General features: G+C 49.2%; 1 protein-coding gene across 1 annotated transcript in view; it reads left to right on the top strand.

The window, feature by feature from the left end:
* LOC143793334 (interleukin-12 subunit beta-like) overlaps window positions 1–20,495 on the top strand; it is a 71,298-nt gene that overhangs the window by 20,154 nt on the left and 30,649 nt on the right. The window contains exon 2 of the mRNA XM_077280218.1: window positions 15,913–15,994. Coding sequence (XP_077136333.1) covers window positions 15,913–15,994 — 82 coding nt within the window. The remainder of the gene's footprint in view (window positions 1–15,912; window positions 15,995–20,495) is intronic.

The raw sequence follows: 20,495 nt of genomic DNA, 5'->3' as shown, positions 1-20,495 counted from the left end.
TCCTCACCTGTGACCTGTGACAAATGCCAGGAAAATTGTTTGGGATGTGTTGTGAAATTGGATTCTGGGCTCCCCCGGTGGCCACTTGTGGAATTACTTGTGTGCATCATCCTCTCTGTTCACCTGCTCCTATCAGGATGTGGGAGTCGCTATATAACCTTGCTCCTCTGTCAGTTTCATGCCGGTCAACAATGTAATCAGAAGCCTTTCTGTGCTTGTTCCTGCTACTAGACAACTCCCAGCTAAGTTGGACTTTTGTCCTTGTGTGTTTTTGCATTTTGTTCCTGTTCACAGCTGCTGTTTCGTTACTGTGTCTGGAAAGCTCTAGTGATCGGAAATTGCCACTCTGGTGTTATGAGTTAATGCTAGAGTCTTAAAGTAATTTCTGGATGGTGTTTTGATAGGGTTTTCTGCTGACCATGAAAGTGCCCTTTCTGTCTTCCGGCTATCTAGTAAGCGGACCTCGATTTTGCTAAACCTATTTTCATACTACGTTTGTCATTTCTTCTAAAATCACCGCCAATATATGTGGGGGCCTCTGTCTGCCTTTTGGGAAAATTTCTCTAGAGGTGAGCCAGGACTGTCTTTTCCTCTGCTAGGATTAGGTAGTTCTCCGGCTGGCGCTGGGCATCTAGGGATAAAAAAACGTAGGCATGCTACCCGGCCACTTCTAGTTGTGCGGCAGGTTTAGTTCATGGTCAGTATAGTTTCCATCTTCCAAGAGCTAGTTCTCATATATGCTGGGCTATGTTCTCTCGCCATTGAGAATCATGACAGTTTGACCGGCCAAAAAAAAAAAAAAAGGGTTAAATTTCTGGCTGAGAAAGGAGAGAAAAAAGAAGTCTGCTACAATTTTTTTTTTTTTTTTTTTTTCCCTCTAGTTCTGAGTGTGCTCTTGATTGAATCACTTGCTAGTCTGCCTATGCTGCAGCCTTCTTCTCTTTCTCTCCTTCTAATCCTTGAATGGCTCTGTGTTCACCTGTTTCAAATGGATCTTCAGAGTGTAGCTACAGGTTTGAATAATCTCGCCACAAAGGTACAAAATTTGCAAGATTTTGTTGTTCATGCACCTATGTCTGAGCCTAGAATTCCTTTGCCTGAATTCTTCTCGGGGAATAGATCTCAATTTCAAAATTTTAAAAATAATTGCAAATTGTTTTTGTCCCTGAAGTCTCGCTCTGCCGGAGACCCTGCACAGCAGGTCAGGATTGTAATTTCCTTGCTCCGGGGCGACCCTCAAGACTGGGCTTTTGCATTGGCACCAGGGGATCCTGCGTTGCTCAATGTGGATGCGTTTTTTCTGGCCTTGGGGTTGCTTTATGAGGAACCTCATTTAGAGCTTCAGGCGGAAAAGGCCTTGATGTCCTTGTCTCAGGGGCAAGATGAAGCTGAAATATACTGCCAAAAATTCCGCAAATGGTCTGTGCTTACTCAGTGGAATGAGTGCGCCCTGGCGGCGATTTTCAGAGAAGGTCTCTCTGATGCCATTAAGGATGTTATGGTGGGGTTCCCTGTGCCTGCGAGTCTGAATGAGTCTATGACGATGGCTATTCAGATCGATAGGCGTCTGCGGGAGCGCAAACCTGTGCACCATTTGGCGGTGTCTACTGAGAAAACGCCAGAAAATATGCAATGTGATAGAATTCTGTCCAGAAGCGAGCGGCAGAATTTTAGACGAAAAAATGGGTTGTGCTTCTATTGTGGTGATTCAACTCATGTTATATCAGCATGCTTAAGCGTACTAAGAAGCCTGACAAGTCTGTTTCAATTAGCACTTTACAGTCTAAGTTTATTCTATCTGTGACCCTGATTTGTTCTTTGTCATCTATTACCGCGGACGCCTATGTCGACTCTGGCGCTGCTTTGAGTCTTATGGATTGGTCCTTTGCCAAACGCTGTGGGTATGATTTGGAGCCATTGGAGGCTCCGATACCTCTGAAAGGGATTGACTCCACCCCATTGGCTAGTAATAAACCACAATACTGGACACAAGTGACTATGCGTGTTAATCCTGATCACCAGGAGGTTATTCGCTTTCTGGTGCTGTATAATCTACATGATGTTTTGGTGCTGGGATTGCCATGGCTGCAATCTCATAACCCAGTCCTCGACTGGAGAGCTATGTCTGTGTTAAGCTGGGGATGTAAAGGAACTCATGGGGACGTACCTTTGGTTTCCATTTCATCATCTATTCCCTCTGAGATTCCTGAATTCTTGTCTGACTTTCGTGACGTTTTTGAAGAAACCAAGGTTGGTTCACTACCTCCGCACCGGGAGTGCGATTGTGCCATAGACTTGATCCCGGGTAGTAAATACCCTAAGGGTCGTTTATTTAATCTGTCTGTGCCTGAACACGCTGCTATGCGAGAATATATAAAGGAGTCCTTGGAAAAGGGACATATTCGTCCTTCGTCATCTCCCTTAGGAGCCGGTTTTTTCTTTGTGTCTAAGAAGGACGGCTCTTTGAGGCCGTGTATTGATTATCGACTTTTGAATAAAATCACGGTTAAATATCAATATCCGTTACCACTGCTTACTGATTTGTTTGCTCGTATAAAGGGGGCCAAGTGGTTCTCTAAGATTGATCTCCGTGGGGCGTATAATTTGGTGCGAATCAAGCAGGGGGATGAGTGGAAAACCGCATTTAATACGCCCGAGGGCCATTTTGAGTATTTGGTGATGCCTTTTGGTCTTTCAAATGCCCCTTCAGTCTTCCAGTCCTTTATGCATGACATTTTCCGTGATTATTTGGATAAATTTATGATTGTGTATCTGGATGATATTCTGATTTTTTCGGATGACTGGGACTCTCATGTCCAGCAGGTCAGGAGGGTTTTTCAGGTTTTGCGGTCTAATTCCTTGTGTGTGAAGGGTTCTAAGTGTGTTTTTGGGGTTCAAAAGATTTCCTTCTTGGGATACATTTTTTCCCCCTCTTCCATCGAGATGGATCCTGTCAAGGTTCAGGCTATTGGTGATTGGACGCAACCCTCTTCTCTTAAGAGTCTTCAGAAATTTTTGGGCTTTGCTAACTTTTATCGTCGATTTATTGCTGGTTTTTCTGATGTTGTAAAACCATTGACTGATTTGACTAAGAAGGGTGCTGATGTTGCTGATTGGTCCCCTGATGCTGTGGAGGCCTTTCGGGAGCTCAAGCGCCGCTTTTCTTCCGCCCCAGTGTTGCGTCAGCCTGATGTTGCTCTTCCTTTTCAGGTTGAGGTCGACGCTTCTGAAATCGGAGCTGGGGCGGTGTTGTCGCAGAGAAGTTTCGACTGCTCCGTGATGAGACCTTGTGCTTTTTTTTCGCGTAAATTTTCGCCCGCCGAGCGGAATTATGATATTGGGAATCGGGAGCTTTTGGCCATGAAGTGGGCTTTTGAGGAGTGGCGTCACTGGCTTGAGGGGGCCAGACATCAGGTGGTGGTATTGACTGACCACAAAAATTTAATTTACCTTGAGTCTGCCAGGCGCCTGAATCCTAGACAGGCGCGCTGGTCATTGTTTTTCTCTCGGTTTAATTTTGTGGTGTCTTACCTACCGGGTTCTAAGAATGTTAAGGCGGATGCCCTTTCTAGGAGTTTTGAGCCTGACTCCCCTGGTAATTCTGAGCCCACAGGTATCCTTAAAGATGGAGTGATATTGTCTGCCGTTTCTCCAGACCTGCGGCGGGCCTTGCAGGAGTTTCAAGCGGATAGACCTGATCGTTGTCCACCTGGTAGACTGTTTGTTCCTGATGATTGGACCAGTAGAGTCATCTCTGAGGTTCATTCTTCTGCGTTGGCAGGTCATCCTGGAATCTTTGGTACCAGGGATTTGGTGGCAAGGTCCTTCTGGTGGCCTTCCCTGTCACGAGATGTGCGAGGCTTTGTGCAGTCTTGTGACGTTTGTGCTCGGGCCAAGCCTTGTTGTTCTCGGGCTAGTGGATTGTTGTTACCCTTGCCTATCCCGAAGAGGCCTTGGACGCACATCTCGATGGATTTTATTTCGGATCTGCCTGTTTCTCAGAAGATGTCTGTCATCTGGGTGGTGTGTGACCATTTCTCTAAGATGGTCCATCTGGTTCCCTTGCCTAAGTTGCCTTCTTCTTCCGAGTTGGTTCCTCTGTTTTTTCAAAATGTTGTTCGTTTGCATGGTATTCCGGAGAATATCGTTTCTGACAGAGGGACCCAATTCGTGTCTAGATTTTGGCGGGCATTCTGTGCTAGGATGGGCATAGATTTGTCTTTTTCGTCTGCTTTCCATCCTCAGACTAATGGCCAGACCGAGCGGACTAATCAGACCTTGGAGACCTATTTGAGGTGTTTTGTGTCTGCGGATCAGGATGATTGGGTTGCTTTTTTGCCTTTGGCGGAGTTCGCCCTCAATAATCGGGCCAGCTCTGCCACCTTGGTGTCCCCGTTTTTCTGTAATTCGGGGTTTCATCCTCGATTTTCCTCCGGTCAAGTGGAATCTTCGGATTGTCCTGGAGTGGATGCTGTGGTGGAGAGGTTGCATCGGATTTGGGGGCAGGTGGTGGACAATTTGAAGTTGTCCCAGGAGAAGACTCAGCTTTTTGCCAACCGCCGTCGTCGTGTTGGTCCTCGGCTTTGTGTTGGGGACTTGGTGTGGTTGTCTTCTCGTTTTGTCCCTATGAGGGTTTCTTCTCCTAAGTTTAAGCCTCGGTTCATCGGCCCGTACAAGATATTGGAGATTCTTAACCCTGTGTCCTTCCGTTTGGACCTCCCTGCATCCTTTTCGATTCATAATGTTTTTCATCGGTCATTGTTGCGCAGGTATGAGGTACCGGCTGTGCCTTCCGTTGAGCCTCCTGCTCCGGTGTTGGTTGAGGGTGAGTTGGAGTACGTTGTGGAAAAGATCTTAGACTCTCGTGTTTCCAGACGGAAACTCCAGTATCTGGTCAAGTGGAAGGGATACGGTCAGGAGGATAATTCTTGGGTCACTGCCTCTGATGTTCATGCCTCCGATCTTGTCCGTGCCTTTCATAGGGCTCATCCTGATCGCCCTGGTGGTTCTGGTGAGGGTTCGGTGCCCCCTCCTTGAGGGGGGGGTACTGTTGTGAAATTGGATTCTGGGCTCCCCCGGTGGCCACTTGTGGAATTACTTGTGTGCATCATCCTCTCTGTTCACCTGCTCCTATCAGGATGTGGGAGTCGCTATATAACCTTGCTCCTCTGTCAGTTTCATGCCGGTCAACAATGTAATCAGAAGCCTTTCTGTGCATGTTCCTGCTACTAGACAACTCCCAGCTAAGTTGGACTTTTGTCCTTGTGTGTTTTTGCATTTTGTTCCTGTTCACAGCTGCTGTTTCGTTACTGTGTCTGGAAAGCTCTTGTGAGCAGAAATTGCCACTCTGGTGTTATGAGTTAATGCTAGAGTCTTAAAGTAATTTCTGGATGGTGTTTTGATAGGGTTTTCTGCTGACCATGAAAGTGCCCTTTCTGTCTTCCGGCTATCTAGTAAGCGGACCTCGATTTTGCTAAACCTATTTTCATACTACGTTTGTCATTTCATCTAAAATCACCGCCAATATATGTGGGGGCCTCTGTCTGCCTTTTGGGAAAATTTCTCTAGAGGTGAGCCAGGACTGTCTTTTCCTCTGCTAGGATTAGGTAGTTCTCCGGCTGGCGCTGGGCATCTAGGGATAAAAAAACGTAGGCATGCTACCCGGCCACTTCTAGTTGTGCGGCAGGTTTAGTTCATGGTCAGTATAGTTTCCATCTTCCAAGAGCTAGTTCTCATATATGCTGGGCTATGTTCTCTCGCCATTGAGAATCATGACAGGGATGCAAAGAAAAACCCAAAAATAACATCAGCTGAAATACTGGTCTCTCTGAAAACTGTTTGCTCCTGCACTGAAAAGAAGCACTTCACCTTCTTTTCAAATGGTGTAAATTTCTTTTGGCAGTACAGGGGTTAATCAGCAATGTTGGGAGCTCTGGGAGCCTGAGTTCTGAGCTAAGCTCGGTTAGCCACTCCTATCCCCTTTATAATCTGGGTCCTGATTGAAACACATTGTCAGAGCTAGCTAATGCTGCACGGCTTGGAGGAGAGGTGTTTTGATGGTTATATGAGAAGGAGTTTGGAGGCTTTATCTGTGACTGTTGCGTGGGTTTGTAAGCATGATAATTCCCTTTCCTCCTCTAACTTTGGTTTTTCCCCATCCGCCACTTGCTGGTCCATTCCTCTGTTATATGTGAGTGAATATTTTGTAAGCCTAGTATTTTCAGTTGCCCTTGTTCATGTTGCCTTGTTTGTCTGGTTGGTGTACTGCAATGCACATTAGCGCCCCTCTTCCCTGGGTGGGGGAAGTGAACAGACGGAGGGCAGATTCAGGAGATAAGGCAAGTTTGGTGGCCCCAGCATCTTCACCTTCAGAAGTATCCCGGGGAACAAGGAGAGCTACAGCGCCCCCTAGTGTTAGGACAGGGAAAGAGCCCCTAGTCCTGGGTAACTGGACAGCTGAGTCATAGAACAGTAAGTCCCAATATCTTGCACACAGTGTATTCTCTGCCCACACGCCGAACACCGGTCACAGGCACAGTCTTCCACTTACTCTTTACATACAGTGTACTCTCTGCCCGCAGGCCGTACACCGGTCACAGGCAAAATCTACCACTTACTCTTTACGCACAGTGCGGTCTCTGCCCACAGGCCGTACACCGGTCACAGGCACAATCTACCACTTACTCTTTACGCACAGTGCACTCTCTGCCCGCAGGCCATACACCGGTCACAGGCACAATCTACCACTTACTCTTTACACACAGTGCGGTCTCTGCCCGCAGGCCATACAACGTTCACAGGCACAATCTACCACTTACTCTTTACGCACAGTGCACTCTCTGCCCACACGCCGAACACCGGTCACAGGCACAATCTACCACTTACTCTTTACGCACAGTGCGGTCTCTGCCCGCAGGCCGTACACCGGTCACAGGCAAAATCTACCACTTACTCTTTACGCACAGTGCGGTCTCTGCCCGCAGGCCGTACACCGGTCACAGGCACAATCTACCACTTACTCTTTACGCACAGTGCACTCTCTGCCCGCACGCCGAACACCGGTCACAGGCAAAATCTACCACTTACTCTTTACGCACAGTGCACTCTCTGCCCGCAGGCCGTACACCGGTCCCAGGCAAAATCTACCACTTACTCTTTACGCACAGTGCGGTCTCTGCCCGCAGGCCGTACACCGGTCACAGGCACAATCTACCACTTACTCTTTACGCACAGTGCGGTCTCTGCCCGCAGGCCATACAACGTTCACAGGCACAATCTACCACTTACTCTTTACGCACAGTGCACTCTCTGCTCGCACGCCGAACACCGGTCACAGGCACAATCTACCACTTACTCTTTACGCACAGTGCGGTCTCTGCCCGCAGGCCGTACACCGGTCACAGGCACAATCTACCACTTACTCTTTACGCACAGTGCGGTCTCTGCCCGCAGGCCATACACAGGTCACAGGCACAATCTACCACTTACTCTTTACGCACAGTGCGGTCTCTGCCCACAGGCCATACACAGGTCACAGGCACAATCTACCACTTACTCTTTACGCACAGTGCGGTCTCTGCCCGCAGGCCATACAACGTTCACAGGCACAATCTACTGTCATGCTCGCGCCCAGACTGGTTGGCGCGGGCGTGCGGGGGAGTGGCCCCACTGGACCACAGACCAAACCTCCCTGGAAGGGGCGTAACTAAGTAGCTTCCTAGGTGTTCGCTGGAGCCTCTGATGGTGAGGTCAGACTTGTGCAATAGGAAGCTACCAGGTACCACTCCAGGGTGGAGTCTGGTTGTGGCTGCTGATCCCACCGGGGAACGGAACATAGACAAGCAAGCGGGCACGGCTGGCACATAGGCAGGCAGACGGGTACAACAGGAACACTGTCAGGCGGGCACGGCTGGCTCTCTGGCAGGACCGGTCTGCAGGCAGGTATGTAGAACGGGTAAGAACCTGTTCAGACACGAGGACCTAGGAATAAGTAAGGTAGAACCGCAAGGAGCGGAGCCAGGTAGAACCGCAAGGAGCGGAGCCAGGTAGAACCGCAAGGAGCGGAGCCAGGTAGAACCGCAAGGAGCGGAGCCAGGTAGAACCGCAAGGAGCGGAGCCAGGTAGAACCGCAAGGAGCGGAGCCAGGTAGAACCGCAAGGAGCGGAGCCAGGTAGAACCGCAAGGAGCGGAGCCAGGTAGAACCGCAAGGAGCGGAGCCAGGTAGAACCGCAAGGAGCGGAGCCAGGTAGAACCGCAAGGAGCGGAGCCAGGTAGAACCGCAAGGAGCGGAGCCAGGTAGAACCGCAAGGAGCGGAGCCAGGTAGAACCGCAAGGAGCGGAGCCAGGTAGAACCGCAAGGAGCGGAGCCAGGTAGAACCGCAAGGAGCGGAGCCAGGTAGAACCGCAAGGAGCGGAGAGGTGCTGCGGGAGGGGTCTCTGCAGCAAAGCTGAGCTGAGCCACAAAGAATGTGGAGAGAAGCTGCAGCAAGGGATAACTGCAACAGCAGAAGATAAGCAGAGTACAAAGGAGCAGAAACGCAGAAGTGAGGAGCAGTGGTAAAGTAACAAAGGTCCAGAGCAGGCAGAGCTGCAAGAGTGCGGAGTGTAAGCAGACTGAGAATACAAGGAAAGACAACAGGGAAGGAAGCCCAAGACTAGAAGACCGAGGTAAGTCTAAGTACAGACAAGGCAATGGAACAAGACACAAGGACAAAGACACTGGGACCAGGATATTCTGCCTCCTGGTGGGCGGACAACAAGACCAAGGAAATAACACAGAGAATCCTCCAGAGAGGGAGTAACTCAGAGCAAGGCCAGGCAAACTCAGAAGCAAGACACTAACTGAGCTAACACATTGCACAGGACCAGTCCACTGGGTGGAGCAGAACTAAATAGTGGAGGTCTCCTGGCAATTGGTCAGGAACAGATTGGACAGATGCACCTGATTCCTATAAGAACCAGAGAGTTCAGGCGCCGCCCCTCTATACACAGAACTATGAAGCATGCAGAGAGCAGAGACACAGAACATGGAGCTGGCAAGAAACAGAAACCACAACATGACCTGGAGCAGTGGGTAAGATAGTGTGAGAGATGCGAGGCCATGCCGTGATGCCAGCAGAGTTGTTACATCTACCACTTACTCTTTACACACAGTGCACTCTCTACCCACAGGTCGTACACCGGTCACTGGCACAATCTACCACTTACTCTTTACACACAGTGCACTCTCTACCCACAGGCCATACACCAGTCACAGGCACAATCTACCACTTACTCTTTACACACAGTGTGGTTTCTACCCACAGGTCGTACACCGGTCACAGGCACAATCTACCACTTACTCTTTACACACATTGTGGTCTCTGCCCACAGGCCATACACCAGTCACAGGCACAATCTACCACTTACTCTTTACACACAGTGCACTCTCTACCCACAGGTCGTACACCGGTCACAGGCACAATCTACCACTTTTTACACACAGTGTGGTCTCTGCCCACAGGCCATACACGGTCACAGGCACAATCTACCACTTACTCTTTACACACAGTGCACTCTCTACCCACAGGCCATACACCGGTCACAGGCACAATCTACCACTTACTCTTTACACACAGTGCACTCTCTACCCACAGGCCATACACCAGTCACAGGCACAATCTACCACTTACTCTTTACACACAGTGTGGTTTCTACCCACAGGTCGTACACCGGTCACAGGCACAATCTACCACTTACTCTTTACACACAGTGTGGTCTCTGCCCACAGGCCATACACCAGTCACAGGCACAATCTACCACTTACTCTTTACATACAGTGCGGTCTCTGCCCACAGGCCATACACCAGTCACAGGCACAATCTACCACTTACTCTTTACACACAGTGTGATCTCTGTCCGCAGGCCATACACCGGTCACAGGCACAATCTACCACTTACTCTTTACACACAGTGCACTCTCTACCCACAGGTCGAACACCGGTCACAGGCACAATCTACCACTTACTCTTTACACACAGTGCACTCTCTACCCACAGGCCATACACCTGTCACAGGCACAATCTACCACTTACTCTTTACACACAGTGTGATCTCTGTCCGCAGGCCATACACCGGTCACAGGCACAATCTACCACTTACTCTTTACACACAGTGCACTCTCTACCCACAGGTCGTACACCGGTCACAGGCACAATCTACCACTTACTCTTTACACACAGTGTGGTCTCTGCCCACAGGCCATACACCGGTCACAGGCACAATCTACCACTTACTCTTTACACACAGTGCACTCTCTACCCACAGGCCATACACCGGTCACAGGCACAATCTACCACTTACTCTTTACACACAGTGCACTCTCTACCCACAGGCCATACACCAGTCACAGGCACAATCTACCACTTACTCTTTACACACAGTGTGGTTTCTACCCACAGGTCGTACACCGGTCACAGGCACAATCTACCACTTACTCTTTACACACAGTGTGGTCTCTGCCCACAGGCCATACACCAGTCACAGGCACAATCTACCACTTACTCTTTACATACAGTGCGGTCTCTGCCCACAGGCCATACACCAGTCACAGGCACAATCTACCACTTACTCTTTACACACAGTGTGATCTCTGTCCGCAGGCCATACACCGGTCACAGGCACAATCTACCACTTACTCTTTACACACAGTGCACTCTCTACCCACAGGTCGAACACCGGTCACAGGCACAATCTACCACTTACTCTTTACACACAGTGCACTCTCTACCCACAGGCCATACACCTGTCACAGGCACAATCTACCACTTACTCTTTACACACAGTGCGGTCTCTGCCCACAGGTCGTACACCGGTCACAGGCACAATCTACCACTTACTCTTTACACACAGTGTACTCTCTGCCCACAGGTCATACACCGGTCACAGGCACAATCTACCACTTACTCTTTACACACAGTGCACTCTCTACCCACAGGCCATACACCAGTCACAGGCACAATCTACCACTTACTCTTTACACACAGTGTGGTTTCTACCCACAGGTCGTACACTGGTCACAGGCACAATCTACCACTTACTCTTTACACACAGTGTGGTCTCTGCCCACAGGCTATACACCAGTCACAGGCACAATCTACCACTTACTCTTTACATACAGTGTGGTCTCTGCCCACAGGCCATACACCAGTCACAGGCACAATCTACCACTTACTCTTTACACACAGTGTGATCTCTGTCCGCAGGCCATACACCGGTCACAGGCACAATCTACCACTTACTCTTTACACACAGTGTGGTCTCTGCCCACAGGCCATACACCGGTCACAGGCGCAATCTACCACTTATTCTTTACACACAGTGCACTCTCTACCCACAGGCCATACACCGGTCACAGGCACAATCTACCACTTACTCTTTACACACAGTGTGGTCTCTGCCCACAGGCCATACACCGGTCACAGGCACAATCTACCACTTACTCTTATCACACAGTGTGGTCTCAGCCCACAGGCTATACACCGGTCACAGGCACAATCTACCACTTACTCTTTACACACAGTGTGGTCTCTGCCCACAGGCCATACACCAGTCACAGGCACAATCTACCACTTACTCTTTACACACAGTGTGGTCTCTGCCCACAGGCCATACACCGGTCACAGGCACAATCTACCACTTACTCTTTACACACAGTGCAGTCTCTGCCCACAGGCCATACACCGGTCACAGGCACAATCTACCACTTACTCTTTACACACAGTGCACTCTCTACCCGCAGACCATACTCCGGTCACAGGCACAATCTACCACTTACTCTTTACACACAGTGTGGTCTCTGCCCGCAGGTCATACACCGGTCACAGGCACAATCTACCACTTACTCTTTACACACAGTGTACTCTCTGCCCACAGGCCATACACCGGTCACAGGCACAATCTACCACTTACTCTTTACACACAGTGTGGTCTCTGCCCACAGGCCATACACCGGTCACAGGCACAATCTACCACTTACTCTTTACACACAGTGTGGTCTCTGCCCACAGGCCATACACCGGTCACAGGCACAATCTACCACTTACTCTTTACACACAGTGTTGTCTCTGCCCACAGGCCATACACCGGTCACAGGCACAATGTACCATTTACTCTTTACACACAGTGTACTCTCTGCCCACAGGCCATACACCGGTCACAGGCACAATGTACCACTTACTCTTTACACACAGTGTACTCTCTGCCCACAGGCCATACACCGGTCACAGGCACAATCTACCACTTACTCTTTACACACTGTGGTCTCTGCCCGCAGGTCATACAGCGGTCACAGGCACAATCTACCACTTACTCTTTACACACAGTGTGGTCTCTGCCCGCAGGTCATACAGCGGTCACAGGCACAATCTACCACTTACTCTTTACACACAGTGTGGTCTCTGCCCACAGGCCATACACGGTCACAGGCACAATCTACCACTTACTCTTTACACACAGTGTACTCTCTGCCCACAGGCCATACACCGGTCACAGGCACAATCTACCACTTACTCTTTACACACAGTGTACTCTCTGCCCACAGGCCATACACCGGTCACAGGCACAATCTACCACTTACTCTTTACACACAGTGTGGTCTCTACCCACAGGCCATACACCAGTCACAGGCACAATCTACCACTTACTCTTCACACACAGCGTGGTCACTGTCCACAGGTCGTACACCGGAAACAGGCACAATCTACCACTTACTCTTTACACACAGTGTGGTCTCTGCCCGCAGGTCGTACACTGGTCACATGCACAATCTACCACGTACTCACTACGGAGACACTTACACTCTTTAGGGCGACAGGCAAAGTGATTACAGTTTTGAGCTTTAATGTACGAAAGTGGAGCGCCCCGTCAGGGCAGTGGGGTACTCGGTACCGGGTCCTGCGGTTCACAGGGAGGGATGTCACGGTGGCTGACCCAGTCCATGGCCCTGGGACATCCGTATAAAAGGGAAAGGTTTTTAAAGGGATAAAGTTTATGTTCGTGACGCCACCTGTGGTATTCAGTCAGGGTGACCAACACTGCTTTAAAGGGTGATGTTATGGCAGCTAGATGGTATACCTTCCCACAGTTGAAGTATATCCCCAGGGCTTTCCAGTATGTAGATGGTGAATGGTGAGAGGCGCAGTGAAGAACGAGGACACAAGGTTGCAGTCTCTTTACCGTTACTGAAGACTTCAGCATCCACAGTCCAGAGCACCAGACCACAGGGCAGGCAGAGTCTGGCCGGTTTGGAGGCAAGTCCAGAGTTCCCTTGTCCAGGTGGAGAATAAAAGCCTTTCCTCTAGCACCGTGGTGGTGTAGTCCCTTACTGCTAAGCTTCTCATAAGGTCCTCACAGATGTTATCTCTCTCTGTCCCCCGGATTGGATAGGACATACCCGTATGACTGGTGACTTGAGGCGGTTTATAGGGACTCTAGCACGCCCCAGCCTCTAAGGGTTGTCACCATGCCTCCTGGGTGTTAGGTCGGACAGGTAACGTAGAGTTCAGCTGTCCTGCTGGTCTCTGATGAGGTATGTCATAGAGGTCCTTACAACCTCAGTGTTCCGGCTACCGGTCTCTGCGTCTCAGAAGGAGGCAGCCTGCTCGGGGCTGGTCCCCTTCTGATATCCTCTCCTGTGCTTCCTCTCCTGCATGCTCGCTGCGAACAATTCGGCCTTCAAATGTCTCTTTCTGGGAGCTGCAGCTCTGTAGGCATGCACAACTCCGTGGACCCTCTTCTCTGTCCTCTGACAGGAATTCGCTCCTGCCTGGAACAGCTTCCCTGAAAGACTGACTGACTTTCCCTACAGACCACCAGTTATAAAGCTCCCCCTGGTGGCCCGGAGTGTGAAGTGTTGCATGTTTGTGGTACCTGGATGCAGTTATCCTTCCTTGCCTCCAAACGTAGCATCACTCTCCCCGGGAGGAAAGCAATACCACTGTGACCCTGGGGCGCCACAAAAGGTCCCATGTTAATATGATTAAAAATAGGTAAATAACCAAACTAAAATGGACAAAAACAGCTATAAAGTAAAAGGTGAAAAAAGCAGGAGAGGACCTTTGCTGCATCTCCTTACATCAGAAGGAGATTCGGCTTGGCGGAGGAGCATGGTGAGGCTCGAGATGGCAATGTGATGCGCTGCGGAGGTAGATGCTCTTCACCTTTCATCCACAAACATTGGGGGATTTCTAGTGAGTAAAGTCTCCATGTCATCAGGGGAATCTGTGGTTAGATACCATGGCCTAAACCTTCCTCCATCATGATAAATATAGTGTTCCTCTTTCTTTAACACTTCTAATCACCTTATCGCTCAGCCGCCCTCATCTGCCCCCCACACAGCAACTCATCCTTTATAAAACATGTCAACACTAGAACTCACTCATCATACTGAATAGCAGGAAAGGTAAGAACAATCGACTCTCCAGCACCATGATACCCATGTAAGATGCTAGACTGATATCAAGACATGTCAACACAGGCAGAGCATGACTACAACAGGAGCACTATTACACCAGGACATGTCAACACACCCAAGGCATGACTACAATGCGTGTACTAATATATCACAACATGTGCAAACAGCCAGAGCACTACTACACCAGGACATACTCTGGTTGTATTCATGCTCTGGCTGTGTGTACATGTCCTGGTGACTACAACAAAACCACTACTGCACAACAACATATACACACAGCCAGAGCATAACTACAACCAGGACATGTCAACACAACAAAGGAATGACTACAACCCGAGTACTACTATACCACAACATGTACAAACAGCCAGAGCATGACTGCAACCAGAGTACTACTACACCAGGATATACTCTGGTTGTAGTTATGCTCTGGTTGTGTGTACATGTCCTGGTGGCTACAGCCAGAGCTCTACTACACTAGTACATGTACACATAGCCAGTGGATGATGACAACTAGAACACTTCTACATCATGGTATGTACACACAGCTAGAGTATGACTACAACCAGAACACTAGGATAAAAAGATGATAAATTCAATTCTGTCCATGTTAAGTTTTAGAAATCTAGCGGAGAAGAAGGACAAAATAGTGGACAGACATTGAGGGATTCTGGTTAGTAGGGAGGTGATATCTGGTCCAGAGATGTAGATCTGTGTGTCATCAGCATAGAGGTGATACTGAAAGCTGTCGGACTCTATCAGCTGTCCCAGTCCGAATGTGTAGATGGAGAAGAGCAGGGGTCCTCTAGAAATTAACCTTGGCGGACACCAACAGATAGGGGTAAGATGAGGAGGTGGAGCGTGAGTGGATGATGCTGAATGTCAGGTCTGTTAGGTATGACGCGATCCATGATAGGGCAAAGTCTGTGATGCCAAGAAATGAGTGAGGCTGTACTTAGAGGGAATGGTCCACCATGTCAAAGGCAGAGGACAGGTCCAGGAGGAGGAGGACATAGTAGTGTCCCTTGGTTTTGGCAGTTAGTAGGTCATTGGTGACTTTAGTCAGGGCAGCTTTAGTGGAATGGTGCAGTCGGAAGCCAGTTTGTAAGCAGTCAAAGAGAGAGTAAGAGGACAGTTCAAGATGGACGAGTTGTTCCAGTTGTTTTGGGGCATAGGGTAAAAGTGATATCGGGTGATAGCTAGACAGAGAGGATGGGTCAAGGAAGGGCTTTTGAGGATGGGTGTGATCAAGGCATGTTTGAAGCATGAGGAGAAGGCACCAGTCGTTAGTGACTGGTTAAAGTGGTGGGTTAGGGTTGCTATGAAGTCTGTGGTGAGGTTTGGGATGAGGTGGATGGGATCTATATGATGATGTAGATGTGTATGACATACTGTGGGATTTTACCATATGGGGTTACATACTTTTTATTGAAACCTGGTTGTTTTTATTTGCTCTGCAGATGTCTCTTTATCTTTCTCTTGCCATCTTGGCCTTAAGAATTCACCATCTTCAATCTATTCTGGTCTCCTGGCCGCAGAACTGTGAGTATCTAGTATTTTGGGGTTCCCATTATTCTATTTTCTAGGTCATGGCAGTTCAAATATCTGTGGCAGGTGGGAGTATCTGCTCATCACTCTCATCATTCTGAAGTCCTTAGTGCTGAGCTAAGCTGGAAGGGCGCTGAGTCTGTGGGGACGACTCTGGCTTTTATGCGAATGTAAGGCGGCCAGTGTGGTAGTCGTGGCAACGGGCCGTAGCGTTCCCACACCCTGGTGCCCTACAAATGAAATACAATGTCCCTTCTGTTGCATGTGCAGTGTACACAGAAACACACTCACGATTATTGTCAGAGGCTTCTCAGCTGCTGTCAGGTCGGCTCCGCATTCATGAGCTCAACCAAATCACTTCAGAGATGGAATCTTTTTCTAACAGTTGAACTTTACTAAGCAGCAGCGTATTCATCTCACAGGCAGCACAAGTTAAACACAGAGACAGCTTCTTATCTGCATTCCTCAAACAGGCAGCACAAGTTAAACACAGAGACATCTTCTTATCCTCCCTGCCTTCCAGGCAGACTCGGCTCTTCCTGTCAACTCTGTCTATATCCTTGCAGCCTCTGTCTCACTCTTGGTCAATGGGATGGGTAGAGTGGTAGACAGAGATGATGAGGAGATGTAGAGCAATGCAGCACTGTGGAGAGGATGGATAGAGTGATAGACAGAGATGATGAGATGTAGGGTGGTGCAGCACTGTGGAGAGGACGGGTAGGTGGTAGATAGAGATGAGGAGATGTAGGGCGGTGCAGCACTGTGGAGAGGACGGGTAGGTGGTAGATAGAGATGAGGAGATCTAGGGTGGTGCAGCACTGTGGAGAGGACAGGTAGGTGGTAGACAGAGATGAGGAGATGTAGGGTGGTGCAGCACTGTGGAGAGGACGGGTAGGTGGTAGACAGAGATGAGGAGATGTAGGGTGGTGCAGCGCTGTGGAGAGGACGGGCAGAGTGGTAGACAGATGAGGAGATGCAAGGCGGTGCAGCACTGTGGAGAGGACGGGCAGAGTGGTAGACAGATGAGGAGATGTAGGGTGGTGCAGCATTGTAGAGAGGATGGATAGAGTGATAGACAGAGATGAGGAGATGTAGGGCGGTGCAGCACTGTGGAGAGGACGGGCAGAGTGGTAGACAGAGATGAGGAGATGTAAGGCGGCGAAGCACTGTGGAGAGGACAGGTAGGTGGTAGACAGAGATGAGGAGATGTAGGGTGGTGCAGCACTGTGGAGAGGACAGGTATGTGGTAGACAGAGATGAGGAGATGTAGGGTGGTGCAGCACTGTGGAGAGGACAGGTAGGTGGTAGACAGAGATGAGGAGATGTAAGGTGGTGCAGCACTGTGGAGAGGACAGGTATGTGGTAGACAGAGATGAGGAGATGTAGGGTGGTACAGCACTGTGGAGAGGACAGGTATGTGGTAGACAGAGATGAGGAGATATAGGGCGGTGCAGCACTGTGGAGAGGACAGGTATGTGGTAGACAGAGATGAGGAGATGTAGGGTGGTGAAGCACTGTGGAGAGGACAGGTAGGTGGTAGACAGAGATGAGGAGATGTAAGGTGGTGCAGCACTGTGGAGAGGACAGGTAGGTGGTAGACAGAGATGATGAGATGTAGGGTGGTGCAGCACTGTGGAGAGGACAGGTATGTGGTAGACAGAGATGATGAGATGTAGGGTGGTGCAGCACTGTGGAGAGGACAGGTATGTGGTAGACAGAGATGATGAGATGTAGGGTGGTGCAGCACTGTGGAGAGGACAGGTATGTGGTAGACAGAGATGATGAGATGTAGGGTGGTGCAGCACTGTGGAGAGGACAGGTATGTGGTAGACAGAGATGAGGAGATGTAGGGTGGTGAAGCACTGTGGAGAGGACAGGCAGGTGGTAGACAGAGATGAGGTGATGTAAGGTGGTGCAGCACTGTGGAGAGGACAGGTAGGTGGTAGACAGAGATGATGAGATGTAGGGCGGTGCAGCACTGTGGAGAGGACAGGTAGGTGGTAGACAGAGATGAGATGTAGGGTGGTGCAGCACTGTGGAGAGGACGGGTAGGTGGTAGACAGAGATGAGGAGATGTAAGGTGGTGCAGCACTGTGGAGAGGACAGGTAGGTGGTAGACAGAGATGAGGAGATGTAGGGTGGTGCAGCACTGTGGAGAGGACAGGTATGTGGTAGACAGAGATGAGGAGATGTAGGGTGGTGCAGCACTGTGGAGAGGACGGGTAGGTGGTAGACAGAGATGAGGAGATGTAAGGTGGTGCAGCACTGTGGAGAGGACAGGTAGGTGGTAGACAGAGATGAGGAGATGTAGGGTGGTGCAGCACTGTGGAGAGGACAGGTATGTGGTAGACAGAGATGAGGAGATGTAGGGTGGTGCAGCAGTGTGGAGAGGACGGATATGTGGTAGACAGAGATGAGGAGATGTAGGGCGGTGCAGCACTGTGGAGAGGACAGGTAGGTGGTAGACAGAGATGAGGAGATGTAGGGTGGTGCAGCACTGTGGAGAGGACAGGTATGTGGTAGACAGAGATGAGGAGATGTAGGGTGGTGCAGCACTGTGGAGAGGACAGGTAGGTGGTAGACAGAGATGAGGAGGAGATGTAGGGTGGTGCAGCACTGTGGAGAGGACAGGTATGTGGTAGACAGAGATGATGAGATGTAGGGTGGTGCAGCACTGTGGAGAGGACGGGAAGGTGGTAGACAGAGATGTTGTAGCTGTTTTTGTTCAGACCCAAAGTCAGATATGCCGGATCTCCAGTGAAGCCGAATTAAGAGGTTTGGCTCACAAATAACGAGCGCTCGGAGAAAAGAATGCGCACTGGTTGTCAGCAAGTCACTTTTCTGGTTTATTCACACAAGAAGCAGTATTTTATACCGTTTAAAGCAATGTAACTCATGTAGCCCCCCTGTTACCCAGGTCATGATGACCTTTATTTACCATATACCAAAAACATGTTCTTGCATTTCATATGAGATAAGAAGTATAAAATCCTTGAATCGGAGACTATAAGGCTACAACAATATAAAAACAAATTCTAGCAAAAGAAGGAAAAACATTAACCCTTCTATATCAATTTCCCCCTTTTGTAAATGGTATAACCTCTGCCTCAGGGTCAGTTGGTGTCCACAAACGGGCTACTGTCTCTTGGATCTAGTACCCATAAGGGGGCTTCCTACCCGCTTCGCCCACCCACCCTCAGTGTGGACACTCACTTACCCATTCAGCAGTGGTTATCCAGGGTCTAGGATACATTATGGAAGGCTCAGCCTTAGATTCTTTTTTCACACATACATTATTCAATAGCTTAGGTACAGTAGTACATATATCAGCGCTAGTGATGAGCGAGCACTAAAATGCTCGGGTGCTCGTTGCTCGGGTTGAGCAGATTGGAATACTCGGGTACTCGACCCAAGCAACGAGCCCAATGTAAGTCTATGGAGACCCAAGTCTTTTTACCGAGATCCCCCCGTGGAGTCCTTTTAAGGTCTAAAAACGTCTAAAAATGATGGAAACACTGCTCAAATGACACAGGAACATCATGGGGATCGCCCCTGGAAGCTTTCCTGACTCCTAGGTCCCAGCTGTAAGCAATGTTGTCAGAGTTTCACACCATTTTTACTGGCGCACCAAAAACCATTCAAAAACGTCACCAAATTGCATTTTGCTGGGAAATATGTTAAGGTACCGGTACATCATTTCCAGGCTAATGACTTGCATATACGATATACGACAAAATAATTAACCCCAGACCAAAATGTTCCTCCACCACTTGGGCTATGTGCACACGCAGCGTTTTGATGCGTTTTTCATCTTTAACATTGCTTTCAACCACTACAAATGCATTCACTGGGAAATGTCATTGTAACATGTAACCCCCCTAGCTGGCCATGTGGTGTGTGACACATAAGCAGACCCATCTGGTTTTTTTTATGAATGAGGAACTCTTAAAGTCACAGAGCCTATTTTTACTGGTACATCAGGCGGCATTAATCTTCTTAAAGGGCCATTATTAAACAGTGGGTCTCCTATGCTGTTATTGCCTATGCAGCGAGTGGCTGGGCTGCCAAGAATTACAACGCACCCCAATACCCCTTTCACGAGAGGTACAGGAGGGCTTCCTGAAAAAATGTTGCATTGAATGCAAGGCCTGCCCTGTAATCAAGCCATATACACCCAATAAGCCTTTGAACCTAAGTAGTGGATGGCCACAGGAAAACCCGAGTTCACATTATTCAGTTGGTCCTGCCATACTGGTTTCTTATGCATTGAATGCAAGGGCCGCCTTACATTATGCGGTTACATTTTTAAAAAATATACTATGGGCATCATAGACACCCATGCCAAAAAATTGACTGTCTGTAGCAGCACGAAACACGTGAACACATGGTGATCTAGTGGTGGAGAATGAGGAGACATTGCTGAAGGCCTCATTAAAAACTAGGCCCAATGTAAAGGAGTGGGTCTCCTAGACTTGTAATGCCCATTGTCATGATC

Source organism: Ranitomeya variabilis, chromosome 1 (genome assembly GCF_051348905.1).
Source record: "Ranitomeya variabilis isolate aRanVar5 chromosome 1, aRanVar5.hap1, whole genome shotgun sequence".
NCBI classification, from domain to species: domain Eukaryota; kingdom Metazoa; phylum Chordata; class Amphibia; order Anura; family Dendrobatidae; genus Ranitomeya; species Ranitomeya variabilis.
The sequence above is the reverse complement of the archived record's forward strand: the minus strand, read 5'-3'. Positions and strand labels throughout refer to the sequence as shown.